Here is a 25,669-nt window from a genome sequence, read left to right as displayed (position 1 = left end):
CAAACATGTTTTTCTAATTTATACAAATAATAAACAACAATAATTATATTGTAAATGGTTGTTCATCACATGTGTAAAATTTAAAACACATTTATTAGTAAGGCTGCAACTGTTTAAACTTTACTAGAAGGGCGATGGATACATACTCGTACGTTTGATAAAAAAAGTATCAATTTTACAACACATAATTTAGAATAATATATTTTAACCAGTATACAAACAAAGATTCCAGAACAAAGGATATTACAGATGTATAATCTTACCTATGCAGACAGGAGCATTGCTACTGTAGATTGTAAATAGTTGATACTAGCTGAAATCACTGGCGCTGCACGGGTTTTATGCACACAGTTTTGAAATCAGATATAGACAGCAATTTTCCTCTCATTTTGGATGTCAAGTGTGCAAAATTTTAGCAAGTATCAAAATTCTGCTTTAAGCGGTGGGAAAGGGTGTTGGAGGTGCATGGATAAGTTTGTCAATCTGTGCTTTTATTTATTTATTTTTGTTTTGTTTGTACATAACATTATTATGTAACCTATTAAATAAAATATTAGAAAAATTTATAAACATATTTTACTACTAATTTATAGATTTAATATGAATAAAATCTCATATTTATGCAACAAAAGTGTTTATTTTCTCAGTCTCATTTATTATCTTCTCCTTAGTGTCTCATTTATTTACAAAATCAGCACCTTCAAATTTTTAGCACAATCCTTTAGTACTTTAATCCTGCTTTAGGTACTGTAATGGATGTATGAATGAGACAGCATAATAATAATTTTTTCCGACTTTATGTCCGGGTAAAATTTTTTCAATCGACATTATGCAAGTGTCAGAACAACATGTCAACTCACCAGAGATCAAATGGGAAAATAATTCACCAACTCCAGATATTTTCATATCAGAGGGTTCGGCTCGGTAGAACGTCAACAGGACCTATAAATTATACTGATCCCTCAATATAAATATTTAAAAAATCTTTCGTAATCCTACATGTATTTAAAATGACTGATTTTTGAATTTTTATATATAAATTCTTTGACAGATCTAATATGCCTAAATTTTGAATGAGAGACCTAGGTATAATGCCAGTAGCCGAAATAACAAATGGTAATATTTTTATAGTCCGAGAATGCCAAATTCTTTTAATCTCATTTTGTAAAACTGTGTATTTTCTTATTTTTTCAGAAACAGTTTTTGAATATTACAGGAAGTTGGAATAGTTATTTTTTTTAATTTTGTCATGTAAAACTATGTGGGGTCTATTATGACTAATCGTTCGGTCTGTTAGTATAGTTTTATCATAATATATTTTATAAAATTCATTTTCTAAAAATGAATTTGGTTCGTATTCATAATATGGTACTATATTACAGCAGTCAATCAAGTTATATTTAATTACCAAACTTTCGTGAATTATTTTTAAAACTTGGTTGTGCCTAAATGTATACTCGGACGGCGCTAATACAGAAGATCCCGATATAATATGTTTTATAGTTTCCGGAAAAGCCAAACATTTTCTACATAAATCGTCAATTTGATTTGTATCTTTGATTATATGCTTCCTATAATTTTTAGTATTAATGATTCTATCCTGAATGGCAAGCATAAATCCTTCTATTTCTGCGCTCAACTCTCCAATACTGAACCATTTTTTTGACGAAAATTTGTCAACATACATATTTGGTTGAGATAATGAAGTGTTTGCTTGAATAATTTTATTTGACCAGGAATCTAATAATTCCTGGTTGGGATTTATAAAAGTGTTGGCATTCTCATCGTATAAATTTAAAGGTGTAATGTTTCTATATGCCTTGCAAATTATTTTGTGCATTTCTGAGCTATTATTTTTAGATTGTGTTTCAAAGAAGTTATTTTGACTATACCTCTTAAATTTCTAGGGAAATGAATTCGTTCTATAGCTGAATTTGGATGATGGCAATTAAACTTTGTTAGCGTAGTTCTAATTAATTAATAAGGAAGTATTCTGGGTCCGATTCTGTTCCTAATTTACATTAATGTTCTATGCCACATAGAATGTGACGAAGAAATCATCAGTTTTGCAGATGATACTGTTCTCCTTATAAATGGGAATAATTGGACAGAAACATTTAAGAAAGCAGAAGACACACTAAACAGGATTAAAAAATGGCTAGACTACCATTCACTTACACTAAATGCAAATAAAACCAAATTCATCACTTTCAAAATAAAAAATACAAAAAACTCTGAAGAAAACTTTAACTTGAAAATTCATAGCCCGCATCACATGAGCACTGTAATTGTCCCTCATTAGAAAACGTTGACCATATAACGTATCTAGGTCTAAAAATTGATGAAAATTTAAAATGGACCATTCACATTAGCTATTTAGATAATAAAATTAAAAAACTAAGTTATTTTTTCAAAACTATCAGGAATGTGCTAATTAAAAAAGACTTAATCAAAATCTACATGGCTCTCTCCCAATCTCTGTTAGAATATGGTATTATCGGATGGGGCAGTGCAAATAAAAATATACTAAATCCACTAATTAAAACTCAAAAAGCCATAATGAGAATTATACTGAAAGTTCCTGTAAGAACTAGCACTGACGAAATCTTCAACAATCTTAACATCATGTCAATTAAACAACTATATTCTAAAACTATACTCATTTACATTCATAAGTACAAAACCCAAGAAATAACAATAAACACGTACAATAGAAACACTAGATCTCATGGTCAAAAACTTATCCAACAAATAACTACTAATACAACTTTTGGGCAAAAAAGCTTCTTATATCATAGTATTAAACTCTACACTCTCACTCAAAAACCTCAACATTATAACATTTAAATCTCAAATCAAAAGCTGGATACTTAATATAGGGAGATCTGAAATAGAAAATATACTGATATCAAACACAGACTAAATCCGAATCTACTAAACTGAACTATACAAAAAAAAAACACTATCTTACTTATTTTAAAATTATTTAGAAAAAAAAAAATTACAGTAAATGATATATGTTTATAATTAAATTCATGTTACTTTGTTGTAATATTAATTTCTTATAATTAAATTATACTATGTAAATGACATCCTCAGCACGGGAGATCCCAGTGAGGATATCATTATATCTATATGTTACCAATGAAAAGAAGACAACAAATCAATTATTATTAAAAATTAATCGTTCTAAGTTGTCTATTGTATTGCCCAAGTATTAATTGCTTTTACTAATTTTAATTTTTTAATTTGGTAGGCGGGAATGGGTACCGCCGCCCTGGGAACCATTTATTGGATGACCAACACCTCTGCCACAGGTCACCCCAAGTGGTTCGCTACGTTTGGTGACTTAGCAGGGGTGCCCGGGTTCATGGGTTAAGGTTTGCCCAGGTCTTGGTGCCCACCTTCTGCGTGGCGGGCCGGTTTGGAGATGCTGGTTGAGGGAGACAGCCTGAACCCCAGATTCCTACCCACCCCTCATACCTTTCCTTTCCAGACCTTCCTTTCACCTCATACCCTTACAAAACAAAAAATAAATTAAAAAAACTTAAAATCATGAACATACAACAAAACAAATTTAACATCGTTACAGCGGCAAGTATCAGGCGTCCCCGGTGCGGGCCAAAAGTGTTGCTAAATTTTGCCAACATTCGCGGCCTGCACACAAATTTAAATTCTGTTCATCACCATCTTTTGTCCCAACGTCCCAACCTTCTTTTCCTATCCGAAACTCAGATAGCCGAGCCGCCAGACTCCTCCTATCTGGACTGCCCGGGCTTTACCCTTGCAAGCAAGTTCCGACTCAAAGGAGGAGTCTGCCTCTATAGTCAAGCTGACGTCAACTGTGTACGACTATTGAGTCTGGAAAACTCCAGATTCGACGTAATGTGGGTGCGCGTCAATCTTGCCAGTACGGCAAGATTCTACGCATGTCTATACCGCTCACCGAACCATAGCGAATCAGACACTTCCGAACTCCTCAAACATTTGAGCGATACTATTGATGATCTCTTGCCCCGCTACCCTTCGGCCGAGTTTATTGTTCTGGGGGAATTCAATGTTCATAACGAACCATGATTGAAGTTCTCAGGCCCAACGGACTCGGCTGGCCGACAGGCGGAATCCTTTGCCATTTGCTACGGATTAGAGCAACTGGTTCAGGAGCCTACAAGGGTTCCTGATGTCCAGACTCACCGCTCCAATCTGTTAGACCTATTCTTAACTACTGTGCCACACGGTTATAAGATTGACGTCACAGCGCCTCTGGGATCATCCGACCACTGCCTAGTGACGACATCAATCCCCGTTAACCTCAGACCAACCAATGAGAGGCTGAGGAGAAAAGTGTGGCACTATAGGTCAGCAGATTGGTTCGGTATGCGGGCCCATTTCAACGCTTTTCCGTGGTCAGCTGTTTGTTTTCGGACTTCGGACCCTTCAAGATGTGCCCAGGAGATTGGTGAAGTCATCAAATCGGCGATGGATGGCTAGATACAATCGACTACTAAAGAAACTGGTGTGGGCTCAAAGCCATGGTTCAGTCGACAATGCTCCGAAGCAGTTCGACGAAAAAACGCGCCTTACTGAGCCTACAACACATCTCGAACTAAACAAAAAACCTAATTTCGTCTCCCTGATATAAATAATCGTCTCTTGTAGTAGGTAATGAAGCTGAAACCGCATTTCTTTTACTACTAACCTGAGCAGGGTCTATTATTATTTTCGTTTGTTGTCACCAGATGTTATACAACTTGTTTTTGTTAAATATTTACCAGTATTTAAGTTTGAATGTGGATAAAATAAATTTAAAAAAATGGACTCAAATTCATTAATTTAAAATTATATATAGTATATTTGCAGCACATTCCAGAGTGGAACATACTCTCAGTATCGCCCTGGTAAGAAAGACCATCATTCAGAATTGAAATATTGCTCGAAATTGCTTTAGCCGTGTTTGATGACCAGATGTGATTATTAAGGTAATCCCCCACCTTTCTTTTCCCCTCCGTACTACATTCAGCTTCACAACATACCCCAATACTACCGGTTGGGAGCAGTTGGGACTCTTGTGCGGTATTCACATTAAACAAAAAAAATATTTTCAAAAACTAAAAAAATATTTTTTAAATGTGCCACCTACACTGGCTGCAGTATGTCATATATGTACTTGGCTAATATTATCTGGGTACAATCTTTATCACATGTTTTAGAAAAAATGTATTATTAACATGGTGATAGTGCTCTATTGCAATTTGATATATTGTATTTGTATAGATATTTTGATAAACAACAGCCGAGTAAGCAATTACATTTTTCTGATAAGCATGTTACACGTTATATAGATCTAACAAGTAACAAGAAATGTGTATACATAATAGTGATTCGAGAATGTTTGTTGTTAACGCAGTGAATAGAATCAAATGCAGGAAGTTGAATGTTTTTTTCTTCATAAATTATAATTGAATTCCGTTGAATATTCCTGCCTGCAGCCTGCGGGATGATGATTTTCTTGATGATAGCCAACCCTCTATAGAAGAGGGTACCAAATATAAAAGATTAAACTCGTGGAATTATTATTTTAATTGGTTAAAAGAAATATTAGATACTTTGCAACAAAGCTAAACAATGCAATTCCATTGCCCACTACGCAGAACACAAATTACGCTAAATATAAATTGCACACAAGGTCTTAGATGATCAAACATCAATGATTTTTTTTAACCTCCTTATGATCATACCCTACCAGTGTTACAATTTTGATTTGTCTTTAAATATTTTTAACTGTAACCTATGTTGTTGACTGACTTTTTATGTTGATAACCGTTGAGACAGGCACAGTATTAATATATTTGTGGCGATGAGAGAACCATCCAGAATTGTCTCATTAATAATAAACAGCTCGACCAACTTAGGTACCTACTTGCGAGTTACTACTGACAGCTAAAATCGTAAACAAAGCAACCTACCTGTCTACGGGCACCTACTTGCCTACCTGCGACAATACGATTGCAAGTCGGTCTGGCACATTACGACAACTCGCCAGAAGGTTCGAGCCTATCGCCTATGCATAATTGCCGCGCTGCCGAAAGTTCCCGAAAGACCCAGACTGAGCGAGTGTCTCCGACTTAGTTGCAATTCCACCTACCTACTGCCGCCGCCGGCAGTATCGTATAATTAAGCCTGACGCAGCAGGCGTTCAGTATTCAGTCTCCAAACCGCCAGCCAAGTACTATCGCGCTACGGAACCTTGACCTAGTTCGTCCACATTCTATAGTATTGTGAATAGTAAACTACTTAGTTGACTACTTTTCGAGTTTTGCAAGCACAAACATCATAGACCTGTGTATTATGAAATGAAATGAGTCGGTCACATTTTTTACACAAATTTATTTAATATTCGTTATAATATAAATTTATTTGACATGTGAATATAAACAATATTATCATAATAATAATATAAAGCCTATGTTAAAATTATTCATTTTTCATTATATATACAATGTCTTACTAGGGCATTTGACTATGACAAATAAAAATAAATAAATTAAAAAATGATATTTATTAAAAAAATATTTTTGTATTATTTAAATAGTTTTTTATTATTCAATTTTTATTAAATCACTTTAGCTTCAGCTGTTAGTAATGCTAATATTATAAAATTAAACATAAATAGCCAAATGCCTTAATTCAGACAAACATACATAATAAAACGAAGCACGATAATATGAATGTTATCAGAACTGCGTTTCGCAAATCCAAAATACTAAATAAAGTAACAACCATTGATATAGAAAGTTTATAGGCCCGCTACCAAACATGACCAAATAGAATATGAATTTTTGGAATATTTTGTATAAAGCATATTTAAATTTTCTATTTCAATGGTAAAAACAATGTTTATTCACATATATTTTAGTCAAATATATTTCACAATCACTCGATCCTCAGAAGTGGAGATAAAAATACTGGAAAGTATTCCTAAGCCACTGGAAGCATTATCTATAAATATATTTTGGATTTAACGTTATTAAACTCAACCCATCGCTTCAAGTTTTAATACTTGAATTGTGTTACTTGGCTACCATAATTAATTTGCTGATAAAATCAAGAGGCCTATTGAAAGAAGTACATAAATAAAAAATTTTAAATGATAATTTTTCATTTATCTCAGCCTAATTACCAAAAGATAACTCGATTGATATATTCTCATATTGATTGTTTGGACTGAATGTTCTTTTTTTAAAGAAAAGATCGATTGTTAAGGTTGAATGTTCTTTTTTTAAATAAATGGTGACTGTTTGGATTAAATGTTTTTTTTTATACAAAAGATTTACTGTTTGAATAAAATGTTCTTTTTTTTAACAAAAGAGTGATACTTCATTGATTGATTGGTTTTTTTCAAAAGCAATCCATTGTGACTTTGAAAGAGCGCACATATATTTTAAAAACTACCTACAAGTCCTAAATTTTTTAATTTTTTTTTATTTATAGTTGGCCATTTTAAAACAAGAAAAATAAATACGTTTTCAAAGACAAAGCATAATATTTTAGTTTGCGCCGCTAACACAACACTCAACATTACAAATTTGTACATATAAAAATAATATTCAATAAGAATTCGTAATCTTTTTAATAGATATAAGATATTTTTATAGACATTTAGAAAGAGATTTACATACTATTACAACATTTAAAAATGCAAAGATAATTTTTTTTTTAAAAGATAGACTGACGAACCAATTATTGTCTAAAATCAATTAATTACAATTGCGTACAATCGCAAATAATTGGTACTTAAGACATGTCAAAGGTTAACTGAATTATGTACTATTACTTTGCTTAAATGAAACAGGTTACTAAGAGTTGTAGCTTTATTTTAAGACCGAATAAGATATCTACAAAAAATTTGAGTTTAAATTAAAATTATTATTTATAGTATAGTTTAAGAAAAAAAACATTACTTTTAATCTGAACAGAACTTTGGAATGTTCCAGAAAAGAATTTTATGAAATTATATTTTTATACATTTGAAAACTCCATTTGAAAAACACCAACTTTGTAGTAATATAGTAATAATGTTATATCAAACACTAAGCTTGCAAGTTTGTTTTAAAAACTTCTTTCTAGTAAAGAATTACTCTTGAAAAGTCTCCCAAAGGATATGTTTACATATTTCCTCTATAGTAAAACATTACTTATTGCAATTCAACGCACAATTTAAAAAAACAAATTGTTTTGCAGCATTCAACTTCACTGCAGAAATTAAATTTAAAAAATATATAAACATTTATGTAAAAATAATAGTAGTAATTTGGAAGTTTATAATTTTTTTTTCGCGATATCGTAACAATGTAAAAAAAATATCAATTTAGATTGCACACATTTAATATTACTTCAAAATTTTGCATTTAAATTCTTACTTATTTAAAAAAAATAAAATATTGTAGCACCAAACGAAAGAAATAAGCCAAAAATTTAGAGTGAAAGCAGTTTCTGCGTCTGTTACAAACATTTTCGTTCAAGATGTAATTTTTCGACTATTAATTTTTATATTTAGATAAAATATTCAAGGTGACCGTAAATAAACGGGTATATACCGATGGCCTAGCGCACATATGTGTTAAGTGCAATTTGAAATTAATATAAGTTGTAAAGCAACAAAATTAATGTAAATATATATTTATATGCTTTATCCATTTTAGATGAAATAATAAAGTAAATCTCCCACAAAACATCTATTTATGAAGTAATTAATCTTGATAAATACTTTACAAAACGCACTGTTTTTACTTAAAACTAAACTTAACACACGTGTGCGCTAAGCCATCGATATTATATATAAAATTGACCTTGCAGCCGCCGTAACCTTTTTATATCAGTGGAAATATTATTACCAGATATACCCCAGAACAAAGATGGATTTCCCAGCTTTTTGTTATATTGGGGGCATGATAACAAACACTATTAAGTTAAATAAGGAAAATTGATTGAAAATATCTTAATTTAATAATAATTGACATTGATGTGCGCTGAGTGTCATTCTATATTGTAAATAATATCTGACCTACATGGTTGATATTTTGAAAAAATGCAAAATATTATCAAGTCAAGTGGGAGAGTTGTAAGGAACCCATTAAAATCAAATCGCAATTGGTTTAATGTTCCTGAGAACTGAAGAGGTGGTGAAAAAACTTTGTAAAAATGTGTTATTCAAGAAGTGAAAAAAATATAAGATTAATATAAAGAAATTAATCAACAAAATGTTATTAATTATGTGTTTGTGTAAAATGGTCACCTTTCATATTATCATTGTAATTGGGTTTTCAAAAAAATTATTAAAGAAAAAAACTAATATAAAAAAGAAATATGTTTATTTGTCTGTACAATAAAAGCTAGGAAAAAAGTATTATGTACTAATTTTAGATTATAAAAAATATATATATAAAGTTAAGATGATTGAATATCTTTTATTAAGCTGTTGTTTTATTCAAAGAATTATTTCTCTACGAAAATAACGCTCTTTCCCAAATGTCTCGAGTCTTGTCTTTGTCATGAGAATGTTGTATGAATTCTATAAACAACAATGTAACTCTCGATCATGTTGCATGAATTCTATAGGCAATCAAAGAAGCTTTGGAGAATGTTGCATAAATTCTAAAGGCAATCAAAAACTGGCGAGAATGTAGCATGAATTCTATAGGCAATCAAAGGGACTCTTCAGAATTTTGGATAAATTCTAAAAGCAATCAAAGCAACTCTCTGAGAATGTTGCATGAAGTAATTTCAAAACTCTATAAGGCATGGATTTTTAACTCATATCCACAAAAATCTGCATTATAATCTTGGTGGATTATTTCATTAACGATTGTATAAGTTGATGATGACAAGCGTACATTCAACATCTTCAAATTAAATTATTATATTTACACGAAGTTATGCATTAATAATCTAAGCATCAATAATTCTTGATCGGAAGAAAAAATAATTTAAAAACAATCTAGAATTTCTGCGATAATTAATTGTTTACTGCATAACTTCGTCCATTTTCTTTTTACTGTAATGTTAAATAAAAAATACTATTTTAATGGAACAATTACATAACAAGAGATCGTATAAAAACCTCATAACAATCATTTTGCGTCACTTATATAATAACAAATCAAAATTGTGCGATGGAACGCTTTACAAAGTTTCATTGGAGATTACCGGTAAAATTACATCCAAAGGCATAATCAATAGATACTTATGCCTAACAAGCCTTAAAAGGTTGTACAACAGCTTTTTATACCGATGAGCCGGTACCGCCAAACAAAACACTCATATATTAAATGCGATGATAAAATGAGAAAATCATTGATTCGTATAGAAATAATTTCACAGTAATCTCTCTGAAAGTTGTCGTAATCGTATTAAATTGACGATGAAGGCCTTTTGCAAAAAATAATTTTTAAAAAGCACAGTTATTAATAAACATAAACATAATAAAAGTAAGAAACAATGCTTATTACATAAAGCCAGTTTTATTTTTTTTATACATCACTTTGTAACCTAAGAGTAAGGATGAAACAGAATGCGAACAGTGGCAAGTTGATTTGATGATTAATGTATGTTTTTCTGACAACTTACCATCAAGTACATAATAACTTTATGTATAGACACTAATGATATAAGATTGTAAAGAGAAGAACATTAAAAACCAGCAGTATTCAATAAATGGGTGAAGTTGAGCATCAATAAATTATTGTCCGAAGATCGCTTGTAATCAAGAATAATTGTTTGCATTTCAGATGAAATCTGCATGCAATCAAGAATAATTGGTTGCAATTCAGATGAAATTTGTTTGGAATCAAGAATAATTATATATTATAAATAATCTGCAATTCAGATGAAAATTTTATGCGATCAAGAATAATTGGTTGAAAGTCACAAGCAATCAAGAATAGTGTGTTGCGATACAGATAAAATTTATAATGGTTTCAATCCAGATTAAATTTATTGATATGCAATCAAAAATTATCGGTTTCTTGATGCTCTTCCTCTAAATGTCAGTTGGCTTTTTAAATTGTTGTAAACACAATACAATAGTGGCACATATTATGTATTTTTGAGACACAGAGTACATAAAAGTCTATACAATTTGTATGTAAACATTCACTTGAAATTAAATAATGTACATAATATATGTATTATTGATTGATGAGAGATTGTAGACTAAAATGGTATTTAATGTGGATGATTTAATTATTTCAACAACAATGTCACGCAGATGGCTATTCTAGAAATGGAAAAGATTAATCTCAATCATCACATCACTAAAGTTCCAAGTCTCCGATAGAGATTTGTTTTGGCTGGGTCTCTCTGCAAAATGACACTCAAAGATGCAACAGTCTAAGCACATTTGCAGTTTGTTTGCAATAATGAATTATTCTACTGTTACAAACACCTCTATCTAAATTGATAGATAAAATAGCAATTATTGGTTGCCGAATGCAAATATTAATATAGAATCTCTTAAGCCGGCTAGTTTGTAACACCTCACAATCTCATAACCACTGAGAGCCACTCGGCTAGCATAGATTGGTCATGTATGCCAAGAAGTGAAGGACATAAGTCATTAAAAGAGACCAGGACAAACATGAACTTCGTGCTGGCCGACGTGACTAACACAAACACTTCGATAAAGTTTTTATCAATAATATCGGTAATTTGTCATCATTCCCGAGCGCGACTTCGGATCACCAATGAACAAACAACAGTTCATGTCGACAAAATCAACCTTATTTAGTCAATGTGAACTATTGTTGTTCAGTGACGATCTAAAAACGATGATAAGTTACCAATATTATCGATAAAACCTTTATAGATGTGTTTGCGCTAGAGGGCACAGAAGGGGTGGGAGAGAAGAATCATTGGTATCAGCAAAGTGGAATGACATTGTCAAGAATGCTAAACGTCTCAAAGTGCTACGTATGTAGCCAAAAATGTAGTGTTTCAATTTTAAAGAAAAGTGTGAACTTTCCATTGACAAAAAAAAACTGTAAGGTTGCAATGTTTCAGAATAGCCATCATGACAAAGTAAATAGTACCTAAAACATTATGAATAATGTTTAGCGATCAATATGTATGTATATTAATAATTGTGGGAGAGATGAGGGGTGTAGTGTGAAGCGATAGGGTTGATTGGACACACCGCTGACATTCAAATCCACGCCGCACTAAGCATTAGCATTCCAAGGCAGAGTTTCCTGTTGGAGTCGGGGCATGGTGGTTCGGCTGTGATTGCCGCATCCAGAGTAGTTCCTTGGTTAAAAATATTCTTGTAAAACCCACCGGCAAGGCGTTTAGAATTTGAATGTCTGGAAAAAAAAAAAACAATTATTAATATGGCAATTATTAATTAAAAATACAATTTCAGTTATGAATTTATCTGTAACTCCATTTTAATGAACTCTAAAACTTGGGGCCAGTTGTTTCGGAAAAATTGAACAATTTTTCAGATTCCCAAGTTCTATTCGAATGTAAGAAAATCTTCAAGTCGATTTTATTCAAATAAATTTTGGGTTGTTTGAACTCCAAAAAAGCTTCCGTTATATTCCGTTATACTCTGGTTAGGAGTCATTTAGAATACAATTCCCCCATATGGAACCCTTTCTACAAAAGCCATGCAAACTCCATTGAAAGAATCCAACGCAAATTTCTCAGATCAATTAATTTCAAATTAGGTATTCCCGCGGTTGACATAAACTATGAATCTTTATTACAAAAAATGAGACTCTTATCGTTAAAAGATAGAAGAATACTCAATGATCTTATTTTTTTATTTAAAATAAACAATAACTGGTTTGACTCCCCTGAATTGGTCTCATTAATAAATTACCATGTACCTAGTAGACCGACTCGACTCAAAACACCTTTCCACTGTGACAATACTATGACGAACGCAGAACAAAACTCAACCATAAATCGCTTGCATATTTTAGGCAATGAATATGCTAATATTGATCACGCTGCCGGTAATCTGTCTTCATACAAAAGATGCGTTAAACTAAATTTGTTTGCTAGTACCACGTAAATACATCATGTAAACATAATATGCCTACCAGTACTTCTAAAACTATTAATGCACTTGAAATCATAAGTACTTGTAAAATTTATCATATCGGTTAACATAACCCAGGATTTATTACTTTTTATATTTAAATCATTGTCGGTACCTTGAGATAGGTATCTTATTGGTACATTTTATTGTTTTATTTCAATCTTTAAATTTTTATTTTTATTTTTACTTTTTCCTAATAAATTATGGTTTGTACTTTAATACTTTATATTTTAAACTATTCACTTTACAATTTACTTTTATACATTATAGTTTTTATACACTACTTATTACCTTACTTTTTACCTATTTTCTTAAATTTTACTAACATTTATACTGTTATTCTTCATGTTGTTGTACTATTATAAGTATGTCAATTATGTTAATGGCACGTGTTGTGCCGTATATGTGTAAATAAATAAATAAATATTTGAATAATTCGTTTCAGTGTTCCCCGCCAAATCAGGCAATTATTCCAGAGAATTCGATAGGAATTAATTTTTAGGCTGCAACACTTACAAATTGTCTATGGAATGCGTCTATGCCGCCCGTAACCTGTCAAATTTCTTTGTTTGTACGTTTTGCGTAGTATTTTTTTACAATGTATAAAACATAAATGCTTAACAGTGAGTGTAGTTTTTATTCGTATTCAGTAAATTATGTACATATTAAAGTGAATATGGTAACGTGCAATCGTATTACTGATTTAATCTTTTTTTTTCCAGGATGGGAAGTTCTTCATAAACATAACCTAAAAGCCACTGAGGAAAATGGTGCTCAAATGACACCAGAATCATGGACACAGATAAGAAATGAATGTAATGCCCAGGGAAACTATAGTTAAACAAAACTATATGACTGTCAAACATTTAAAAGCTGTTTATGTAGATAAAATGTAGTGCGAGGTTGGTTACAATTGATACATACTTGATATTTTATGTATAGGTATGTATTATATATTTATTCTTTATTGAATTTCCCTAATATTATTAATAATGAATGCCCTATGAATAACTTTACTGAGAGCATCATGCCGTCAGTTTCTTGTTATTTTCTGATATAATTCTTAATTTTGTCTGTTTTATTTATCATGTATGTATTTATAGATGTAGAACAATATATATTATATTATTGATACTTGTTTTAGCATCATCGCAGTCTGAGAGATAAAATACATTTGTACTGGAGGAATGCAACAGAGTTTATGATATTATTACACGTCTGTGTTTTGAATGGTGGCTGTTCCTATGCAGAAACCAAATTATCTCCATGTGTCCATATCAACTCTTCAATTAAACATACAAGGAAAATGAACAAATGGTTTTCCCCAGCAAAAACCGTTGTATTATTTACTGTTAATTTGATACATGTGGTATATTATATTGATATTCACTCTTCACATATTGTGACAGATTAGGTGCTGCACATTGTACCATCTACCCGCATACAACTGTATATAAAATATACTGTACATATGTTACTTATAACTTACATGAGGAAGTTTTACCCCTATAAATAAATAAGTATTTGAAATTATATAACATGGTTTTGTTTTATTTCTTATTTAAATAAAGTTGTAACATTGAGAACAATAGGCTTTTTATTATAAAATATTATAATTAATTTATTGATACATTAGAATAACTTTTTTATAAAGTATGATTTGGTTATGTGAGCCTCACTGGGTGTTCAACCCGTGCTGAGGCCCCCATTTTTATTAATATCATGTATTTGTAAATTTTATAGGCATGACTAGTGGGTAATAAAGCTTTGAGATAGCTTTACAACACATATTTTATACGTGATATTAAAAAAAAAAAGTTTTTAACTGTCTTCTAAAAATTTTAATGCCAGTTACAGGTTTGTGCTAATGTGTCCGAAACTATGCAACATTCATACTAGAGGGTTTAACTAGTCTTTTAGAAGGCCAGACTTGGCCGATCTTAGTGGTACGATTGTCCCTCAAGCAGATATCAGCTTAGTATGATGGTCCCAGTCCGTTTAGCGCTTTTTCTGTATTTATAAAGTGACTCTAAAGATTTATCTGCCTTGGAGCTTCGAAACTGGAGAGAGCTGGCGCGGGACCGAGATGAGTGGAGGAAGACTCTTGAGGAGGCCAAGACCCACCAGGGGTTGTAGAGCCAAAAGTGATGAAAGTGACTCTTTCTGTGACTTAAAGCCAGTGTAGGAAATCAAGTAGAAAGGTAGCGTATATCCAGAATATCCCTTGCACACTATATATTATGTATTCAAATGTTTATTAGGCAGACTAGCCCACAAATTATTACTGCACTAGGTAATGTTGCGAAGACGAAGAAGTTTTACTAGAATATCGTTGGAAGACAAGGCCAAAAGCCGAAACGGACAAGTCGGTCTTGGTATATCCAAGCTCATTATCGGCGATACCTATCTTTCTCGTACGTAGACGTTACATTTTGTTGTGTTCAGCTGAGGGGTCTGGTTTTCCAGCTCTTGCAGCAGCCTCTCGGTGCTTACTGCTCCGTTTTCGGAGTTATTGCCTTGACCTTCACGTACTTGGGCAGTTTATTAACCCCACTACCTCCAGGTCGCAACCCTGCCATTTCCCTCAATTACATCGGCACAATCTCCCTCAGCCATTTCTCTGACTCCTTGTCGGAGCAGGTCATTCTCAGGACGCCCTTGTGAGTGAAGCACTCGTCGAATCAGAATGCCCGCCCCCTCACTCACAAGGGCTTCCTGTTTGTGAAATCCTGGTCCCTGTTCCTATGAATGATAGCCACCATAATTTTGTTTTTGGCGGCTTCCGCATAGGTGGCAGGGGGGGGTTTCTTTTAGGCTTTTTCCGAGCATTTCCCGGTGATAGGATTTGGCAAGAGGGTTTGGCTTTAGGTGAGGTCCCTTGTCTTCCCCTTTTCCTGGCCTTCTGTTCCCCGGGTATTCCTGATTGCTCGCAGTTACCCTGTGTGGTCCCCGTTTGCTTCCAGCCTGTCCGGGGTTTGATTGTTCCTCCAGCAGCCCTTTCCTGGTTGCATCCAGGGATCCCCAGTTTTACCCGTGCAGTCTCCTGTGCCCCTGGCTGAGAGCCTCGGTTGAACCTCTGCTTTTCCTATTTCCATTTACTCCTCGCGGCTCCACTGAGTTTCTCCCTGATACATAGTTTTTGAACGTCGTCTGACAGGCAGTTCACAATGTCTCCCTCAGCGGTAGAAGCTGGAGGACTCTCCTTTATGTCCCCCCTCTCCACCGGTTCCTCAAGGGCCCCAGTTGGAGTTGATCCCAGGTGGGGATCTTATTGGAGTTAGTTTATAGGTCCCTCTTTGCTTGGGTTCCTTTAAGAGCCCCGTGAGTCCACCACGGTGTCCTCATCTCTCTATTCCATTCCCCACGGGTTGTTATTTTTTTGTGTGTTTTACAGTCCATATGTAGTCCCACGAGTATCTAGGGAATTAAAAGGTTCACCCCAGCAGAGCTCCGAATGCTGGGGTAAGGTCTAAATCAGCGGTCGGGGAACTTTTTCAACCATTACCCCAAATAAATTTTTCTTAAGTCGATGTTACCCCTTCCCCCCATTTTGAAAAGAAGACAATCAATGTATATTTAAATAAACATTATTCATTGAATTAATTTACACAGAAAATAAAAATAAAAGTTACATGAAAATAGTAAGTATGCAATAACAAAATAAAATTCTCAAATTCGATCAAACAAAAATTCAGATTTTCAGGTTTCCCTTTCAGTTTTTGGAGAAATGATGTTGCTTCATGTTTGATACAATTAGTTTAAAATTGGGACTTTTTGATGTAAGAGCAATTTGAGTACAGCCTTCGGTGTTTAATCGATTTCTGTTCTTCTTTTTTATGTTCATTAGAGTGGAAAAGCCTTGTTCACAAAGATAGGTCGTTGCAAATGGCAGCAACTTTTTTACTGCCTCCTCATGTGCAATTTTGAGAGCCTTCGTAGCTTTTGACATCCAAAAAGATGACACATTGGCTTTGCTCTCAAATTGAATATGTACTTGTTTCAGTATTAGATCGAAGTTCAAGTTTTGTTTCTGCCAAACCCGGAGGTTCTTCTGGTATGTTTGCAATTTCACATTTAAAAGGATCTACAACCCAATTGAAAGTATGAATATCAAGATCTGGAAAGTAGTCAGAGAACCGCTCTCTGAGTTTGGTAAGATGTTTTATAACTGTATCCTTGATGTCATCAAAAGTAATATTTTCACAGTTTTCCAAAAACAAAGCTAACTTTGAAAAAGAAGCTATCTTGTTCTGTTCTGCTTTCTGTCTCCAAATCAAATGAAATCCAATCAAATGAAATCGGTGATGAAATGATGTTCCTCGTCAGTAATTTGCACAGTCAAACGACGCGTCAGAAGACCGTGCGCATAAATAAACCAATCCGTGCGTGAATGACCATTGAGTGTTAAGTTTAAACATTACAACTTACGCAGTGCCTCTAGTGGCCGAAACAACTATACGAAAGCACGCACACACACAACGGGCGTCTTTTACTTCTCACGCACACACCTGAATTGATTAAGTTTGTAAAAATACTAACACATTTATGAAATAGCAAACCAGAAAAATTTCCTTATTACCCCAAAAAAAACATTTTTACCCCATTTGGGGTAATTTACCCCGGTTCCCCGACCGCTGGTCTAAATACTCCGAGATGCGACCCTGTTTCTCCGAGATGAATAAATGTCGACTGATTGTACTCACATTTCGACACTACAGCAGCACGCACTTCCGTTTGGGTTTGACCTGCAGCACGGGGCAGAGGACAGCGCGGATAGCCTCGTCGAACACCGTCTTTAGCCCTTTCTGCGTCAGCGCCGAGCACTCCAGGTACTTTACTGCGCCGATCTCCTTGGCCATCGAGAGACCCTGCAAATCAATACACGACCATTAGTCGAAAGGGCAAACATTGGAATTTGAAGAAAGTTGTCCTAGATAAAACATCTTGGATGGTTTACATAAATATAAGTATAGTAAAACTCCAGAAGAGATAAACCAATAAACTTGTGTTATGGGCAGGTTTTTGTGCCTGAAATAAGTTCAATTTTTCCTTACTTTTGGTGAAATCGATCAAATATTGTCAAACATCGAAATTCTTTCTTGACCAGAATTTCATTTTCGTTTAAGTTTCGAATATATCAATAATCACGTGAGATATGTAAAGATTCGAAAAGAATGCAGGGTTAAGAAAGGGACGCTTCGATGGTTTGGACATGTAGAGCGAATGAACGAAGTAAAGAGTGTGAGGAGAATATTATATGATGCAAATGTGAATGGTCAAGTGAAAAAATACTTGAATCGGGCCATGTCAAGAGTCAGAATAATAGAAGGGTATGTGTGAGAGGATGTATGAATGTGACAGAAGCAAGGAGTGTATGCTAAGATATATTGTTTGGCGGTCAGTCCTCTCTACCTACCTCTGCGGGAAAACTGCGTGATGGCCAGTTATTTAGTCAGTCAACTTAATTGGGCCTATGTAAATAAGCAATATAATTTTTCATTCTAATCTTATTAGATCACACTTTTGGAAACAGTGTAATTCCAAATAAACAATTGCAAAAAAGTACATATAGTTTTCGGTTGAGGCAATTTTTTGATAAAATAGCCAAATTTATAAATAATGTCACTAAATGTCACACGGCCGGCATAGTTCAGTGGTAACGCATTGGACTGCCATTCCGAAGGTCGCGGGTTCGAACCCGGCGTGCGCAAATAAATTTTATTTGATTAATTTGTGTTATTTCACAATTTTTTATTTATTTATTAAAAGTATACAATACAGAATATAGTATATTATATAAAGCATCGTACTCCCAGGAGTTAATAAACTCATTAATTAATTAATTAAAATAATATATAGTATATTTGCGACACGTTCCAGAGTGGAAGATACTACCAGTATCGCCCTGGTGTTAAGACCACCATTCAGAATTGAAACGTTGCTCCAAATGGCTTTAGCCGTGTTTAGTGACTAGATCTGAATAGCCATGTACTTCCCCACCTTCCTCATTCCCTTCCCCACTTACCTTCAGCCTCACAACATCCCCCAATTGGGGATGCCATAGTCTCACTGGCTCCAGACGGGAGCAGTTGGGACTCTTGTGAGGTATTCACTATAAAAAATTTAAAAAAAATAAAAAACTATGAATAGATTTTTTTAAAATTTTGAAGCACCTGACACATATTTCAATGATGATGAAATAACTAAGATAAGAGGAATTTAATTGTGTACCCAAATAACTTTGTGTGTTATTTAAAACATTATAGTTTATAGTTGAACAGTTTGATAGACCTTGTTGACAAAAAAATATGTATTCATCTACTGATAACGGAGTGGAACTTACAAAGAAAAACTATACCATACACATATCAAATTAATATGGATTATACCAGAATTAAAACAAAAAGATTTTAAAAAAATAATGGTCGCAACAAACATTTTTACCTTTGTCAAACAGTGGAAGATACTCAATATCAACTTGGTAAAAGAAATATTTAAAAAAAACTAACATTGCTTGAAATGGCTTTAACTGTGTTTAGTGTGATAGCCAGATACTTTCCAACCTTCATCTTGCCCATCTCCTTCCCCTAGCCACTCCCTTCATCCTTGCAACATACTCCAATTGGGGATACCATTTGGGATTATTGTGCGGTATTCAAATTTTAAAATAAATGCATGAGTGATTTGTAATAATTACTATCAGATATCTACTCAAATAAAGGTTGGTTACATAGCAATTCTTGGAAAGAATACAAACAGCAGTTATTTTCTGTCATGATTTTTTATCTATTAAATTGACACTACAGTAATCTACACAGGTAAATAACATTTTTTTAAATTATGTTATCTAGCGAAAGTATTGACAGTGACAATATGACAAAATAATTGATCTGTACATTAGGTTAGGTTCAATTATAAAAATTTCTGACCTTAGTGTGTGAAAATATTGACATACCTGTGGATATGTAATGGGAGCCAACTTCTTGTCCTTTAACTTCTCGATGGTGTCCTTGTCCTCACGCAGATCAAGCTTGGTTCCCACCAGGATGATGGGTGTTGATGGACAGTGATGCCTCACCTCGGGATACCACTGGAATCAGATAATACACCGATTAGCCAAAATAAAAATAATATTAAGGAAGTCAGATAATTGAGGTCCCTCGCTGTATATCTAAGATCTTTGACTGTTCTATCGTAGAACTACATTGTTAAAGAACCAACGTTGTGAGAAAGGTAAAGGAACGAGTGGAAGAAAGAGATTATAGCTGAGCAGAGCTAATAGAAGAGAAACTTCAAACAACCGAGTTGATATGCAAAGTGTACAGAAACTCGTAGTACAAGCGGAAAACTGGAGAATCTACAACACATTTGGAGTAGATTTCATAATTTTACTTTTTTGATTTGAGCATTAATTTTTCGAGTAAATCAAGTTCAATTTTAGAATTTTTTAGGTCAAATATGAAAAAAATCGGTTTCTACTAGCTATTTATTGTCTTTTAAAATGCGTCAAGGGGTAAATCTATCTCTAAAAGTATTTTAATCCTTTAGTTGTCAAAAAAATTGATTTTTTTTTTCGTTAATTAAAAAAAAAAAATTGTTTTAGGTTTTCTTTATGTAGATTCCCCAGTTTCTCGCTTGTTCCGGACACCATGCACAATTTTGTATTTCAGTCATGAAGCTTACTGCATGCGAATTACATATTAATTAAAAATAGCCTGTGATAAATACGTTAATCACATAAAATCGCCACCAGACAGTATCGAGAAATACTATCCCACTCTGTTGCATTCCTGACACCATTTATCATTGATTTCGTATGAATGACATGTTTAATCGAAAAAGGTCTTGAGTCTAGTTTGATGGTATTTCAAGTAGAGAGTGTGCATGTGTATTTGTGTGTGTGCGAATTTGTGTGGGTGTGTATATGTTTGTGTATGTGGTAAGAGGGGTAGCTCACCTTTGCCCTAACGTTCTCGAAGGAGGCAGGGTTGACGAGTGAGAAGCAAATGAGGAACACGTCGGTCTGAGGGTAGGACAGAGGCCTGAGCCTGTCGTAATCTTCTTGTCCTGCTGTATCCCACAGGCCCAGGTTTATAGGTTTCCCATCCACCATGACATTGGCTGAGTAGTTGTCGAATCTGAAATAAGGAGATTGTGATTATATTATATGATTACCCAATGCAAATAAGAGAGACCGTGCTTTGCCATTGATTATAAAAATATATTAAGAAAAATGAATAACGTTAATGGTTGTCATGGACCGAAAGAGATTTACTCAGCCGCCAAGTATTCATAAGCCTATCCAATTAGGCTGATTCTTGGCAGTTTTCTACTATCCGAAGCAGGCAGCTCTTTTTTACCTTGTCAAGCCATTTCATCTATGGGTGATTTCAGTTTCTTTTTCCAACCAAGTTCCCCATCCAACCCAGAATGTAGTACAAGAATTTCACTGATCAGTGGGTGCTTTTAAAATTCCTACAGCGACGGCACAAAAAGAGCATAAAATATTCTGTAATAATAATGCTGCAGCTCTTTCTTGCACACTAAAAATAAAAGTGAGACAAACAATGTGTGTATGTCTGCTTCGCCCAAAGGAAAAATGCAATCGTTGTCTTACATCTCCCTCATTCGTAATAAAGAAATGAAACACCGTTGCTGTCGTCGTGCTGTTGCCCATGGAATTTTAAACATGCCAAAACTCTGCCATTTTGCTATTTAAGGTTCGCATAATTACGAAATTTGTAAAATATAAAATGATATATTTATAAATAATTTTGAATAAGCAGGTACTTACACTGTCGGGATATACTCGCCCGGGAAGGCATTTGTTGTGTAGCTGATGAGCAGACATGTTTTACCCACGGCACTGGAAAGAGAGATAAATATTCATTAGCTAAAAATTCGTTTAAAAGAAAACATCACCTTGGAAAAAATACACAGAAGGAGTATAAAGGGTAATACCTCCTTTGAAATTAATAAAGACCTGCCGATATTATGTTGGCAGACTAGAAGACTTAATGGACGTATTTCTAAATATTTCCATGATTTTCTTTTCAGGGAAGCAAAATCACCACCAGAAAATTTTCTCTCCCAACCCTTTTTTTTTCCACTCCTCCCTCGTCAATCGCCGAGTGGATGAGTGATAGACTCTAGTAGTACCTAGCATCTCCCTACATAAAGCACCCAAACTCCTTATAAAAACCCCAACCCCCCTTGAAAAATGCCACCCTTCAGCAAAATAAAAATATGAGGTAGGTAGGTGCCCCAGGCAGGTACTTAACCTACATTGCTCCTGGAATCTTTTTTACGAGCTTTTTCCCGCGAATTTTCCCGCCTAAATATTATTACGTTACAAAAGGAAATCTAGTTCAAAACACTGGCAACACTAAGCGGCGAAATTGAGAAATTTTATTGGAATTCAAAACGTGATTTGTGTACAAGGGTTTTAAATTAAAGAAATTCGTTCTTTTTTTAAATTAAAATATTTCAGTCATTATGAATTTAATCGTTTCAAATTGGACATTTTAATTTTGAATACGAATAAGAATTTAAGACTTTTGTCATTAGAATCGGAAATTCGTTTTCAAATTTGGAATCCTATTCCATTAAGATTTTCATCAAATTCAAACAAAGAGCTTTGAATTAATTTACTTGAAGAGACTTCTAATATAATTAAATTTAAATATTTATTCAAATTTGTAATAACAATATTTTATAAAAATGATTTGATATACGTCAAAGTCACCCCTAAATATCAACCCTCACATGTATTACGTCACTAGTCACCACCCGCATTAAATATTTCTAATGTCGGCTTCAATACAAAATACCCAATCACACCATTACATAATAAAACTCAATTACTATAAATAGGTCCTACTTTATTGGATACTAAATTCGAGCCAAGGTTGTGTTCGAATTTCGAACAAGGGTTACAAGCACCGCCATTTTTATGAATATAGACCATGCTGTAGAAAATGAATTGACAGTTAATACCTGTTTTCGGACTTTTATACTACAGATTGTTTGACGCGCAAGCGAATGGAAGCAGAAGTCGGGGACACTCCAGTAAGACCTTAAAATTAATCAAATACTTTAGACGGATCGTGTTAGGATTCGATTTAACATGATGACGGACACTGTAACAATTAAAATTAATCAAATACTTCAGTCGGTACATGTTAAGATTCGATTTAACATGATGACGGACACTGTGACAGTTAAAATTAATCAAATACTTCAGTCGGAACATGTTAAGATTCGATTTAACATGATGACGGACACTGCAACAATTAAAATTAATCAAATACTTCAATCGGAACATGTTAAGATTCGATTTAACATGATGACGGACACTGCAACAATTAAAATTAATCAAATACTTCAATCGGAACATGTTAAGATTCGATTTAACATGATGACGGACACTGTAACAATTAAAATTAATCAAACACTTCAGTCGGAACATGTTAAGATTCGATTTAACATGATGACGGACACTGTAACAATTAAAATTAATCAAACACTTCAGTCGGAACATGTTAAGATTCGATTTAACATGATGACGGACACTGTAACAATTAAAATTAATCAAACACTTCAGTTGGAACATGTTAAGATTCGATTTGACATGATGACGGACACTGTAACGTTGTCCCAAGCGAGGAAGCTAAAGGAGGAAGAGCAACACGGCATAGTACCACAAAAACTTATAATAAAAATCTCAAATCATATCTCCAAGCCACCCCAACAAGCATGCCCCAAGCATGATATTTCAACAAATTTCATAATATTTTGATGACAGGTCTTGGCGGCGGATGCATTTGCCCACCTACTGCGTGGCGGGCCGAATCGAGAGAGGCAACTTTAGGGAGAACTTTTGACCTGTCCAGCTTGACTTTCTCGACACATCGTCTTGCATCGCAGTGAGGGATGGATCTTTACGTCCGTCACATCTGGACACATTGACCACCAGATTCCGACCCACCCCTCATACCTTTTCCTTCTTAGAACATCCTCTCCCTCATTTCATTAAAAATACCATCAGCACAGCATCCCCAAATATGACAGGCCCTGACGATTTTTTTTCCTCAGGGCCTCCTGTGTGTAGTTAATGTAAAAAAAAAGATTTCCTTACATTAGGTATTTCTAATAAAATACGATAATTTCCTTTTTTTGTCAATCCACGACTACCGATATTGCAAATAGCGAACTGATGTGATATAAAACAAACTCTGAAAAGTCCCAAAGCATACAAACATCAAATTGAAACAATGTTGCCAACATTTACTACTCCATAAAGCATTTTACGATTCTGCAAAAGCGTGTTCACTAAAAAAGTAGTGATGAACCAACTTTTGCTTGACGTTTACGATTAATCGATCAATATTCGCACAATCGCGATTATTCAATAAAAAGCGTCTTTGTCGGAAAATACGGACAATACAATAATATAAAAATACATATCATCAATAAAATATATATTATTAAGTAGTTTTTTAAAAACTCAAGAAATATCCCAGTCAGTGTCATATATTCCGTATATATACATATATTCTTTAGTTAAACTATACAATTTTTTTACGCTTCTTGTATGTCTGATCAATTTACCCTTTTTTTAAATAATATCTGCTTTTTAACCTTTCACACATAGAAAACAAACAAAACAATTAAAAAATAAAGCAGGAAAAAACTTTTTTTTTACTATCTTATCTATTTCATTATCGAGTGTCAGCTCGATCGGATAACGGGAAGTAGGTTAATTTCCACTTCAAGATTTGCATTAATTCATTAACGAAAATAAATGTGAAATTCAAATAGATTTATTGACCAAAAATTTTACTACATTTATAGGTTAATTTTTTTTAAAATCTCCTCAATTATTTTCATCTAGCAGTATGATTTCCACAATGAGCTATGAAGCTTTGAAATATTCACTTATTTAACTGTCATATCACTTGTTCTTTTTTTTTTAAATTTTCAATAAGAAAACATATTTTGAAAGAACAGTGTTGGAACTTGGATATGGCCGGTAGTAAAATAAGATTTTTTTTCCCAAGCATCCGTTAATATTTCCTGCGGCAGACTTTAACGAGCCCGGCAAACGCTTTACTTTGCTACACTGTATTTATTACGATATTTGAGACAAGAAATGGATTTCCTCTGCAATAAACACTACGCAGACATAGGATACGCTAGATAGGCCACAAAATTTAAATAAATCACGTTGAAGCATACATATATTTTGAAACTTAAAAAAAAGCTTTGAACCTTCCTTCACTGGGACCGGAGTCAACCGAGCTACCTACCTTGCCAGAGGACGAGCGGGTCGACATTTATTTAGTATATGTCCGCGTGTATGTACATGATTGCAGTTGATAGAATGCATGTCATCGACAATATCTGCTGAGTGTCAGCTCGATCGGATGTCCGGAAGTCGGATAATTTCCGCTTCCAAGATTTGCATTCATTCATTAAAATGAATTAAAAGTTTGAGAATAATAAAAAATCAAGTAAAATTATTGCTAAATATATGAATCAATCGAAGATTTAAGCTACAATTCGTCAATT

The 25,669-nt window shown here is 33.7% G+C and overlaps 1 protein-coding gene and 1 long non-coding RNA gene across 2 annotated transcripts in view; one reads left to right on the top strand and one right to left on the bottom strand.

Annotated features, from left to right (window-relative positions):
* Positions 1-6,373: 6,373 nt before the first annotated feature.
* The window catches only part of LOC149419090 (ras-related protein Rac1), a 113,902-nt gene continuing 94,606 nt past the window's right edge, over positions 6,374-25,669 (bottom strand). The window contains exons 2-6 of the mRNA XM_089638110.1: positions 21,894-21,965; positions 21,057-21,237; positions 20,055-20,189; positions 17,803-17,967; positions 6,374-12,356 (exon numbers count right to left, since the gene is read on the bottom strand). Of these exons, the coding sequence (XP_089494236.1) occupies positions 17,812-17,967; positions 20,055-20,189; positions 21,057-21,237; positions 21,894-21,965 (544 nt within the window). The 3' untranslated portion in view covers positions 6,374-12,356; positions 17,803-17,811. The remainder of the gene's footprint in view (positions 12,357-17,802; positions 17,968-20,054; positions 20,190-21,056; positions 21,238-21,893; positions 21,966-25,669) is intronic.
* LOC149419091 (uncharacterized) lies at positions 13,629-14,621 on the top strand. Its single transcript, XR_016302859.1, has 3 exons — positions 13,629-13,722; positions 13,822-14,041; positions 14,244-14,621. It is a non-coding gene; the product is annotated as an uncharacterized LOC149419091 (long non-coding RNA).

Source organism: Hesperophylax consimilis, chromosome 12 (genome assembly GCF_061612785.1).
Source record: "Hesperophylax consimilis isolate HC1 chromosome 12, BYU_Hcon_1.0, whole genome shotgun sequence".
NCBI lineage: Eukaryota > Metazoa > Arthropoda > Insecta > Trichoptera > Limnephilidae > Hesperophylax > Hesperophylax consimilis.
This window is presented reverse-complemented; position numbering and strand designations above follow the sequence as displayed.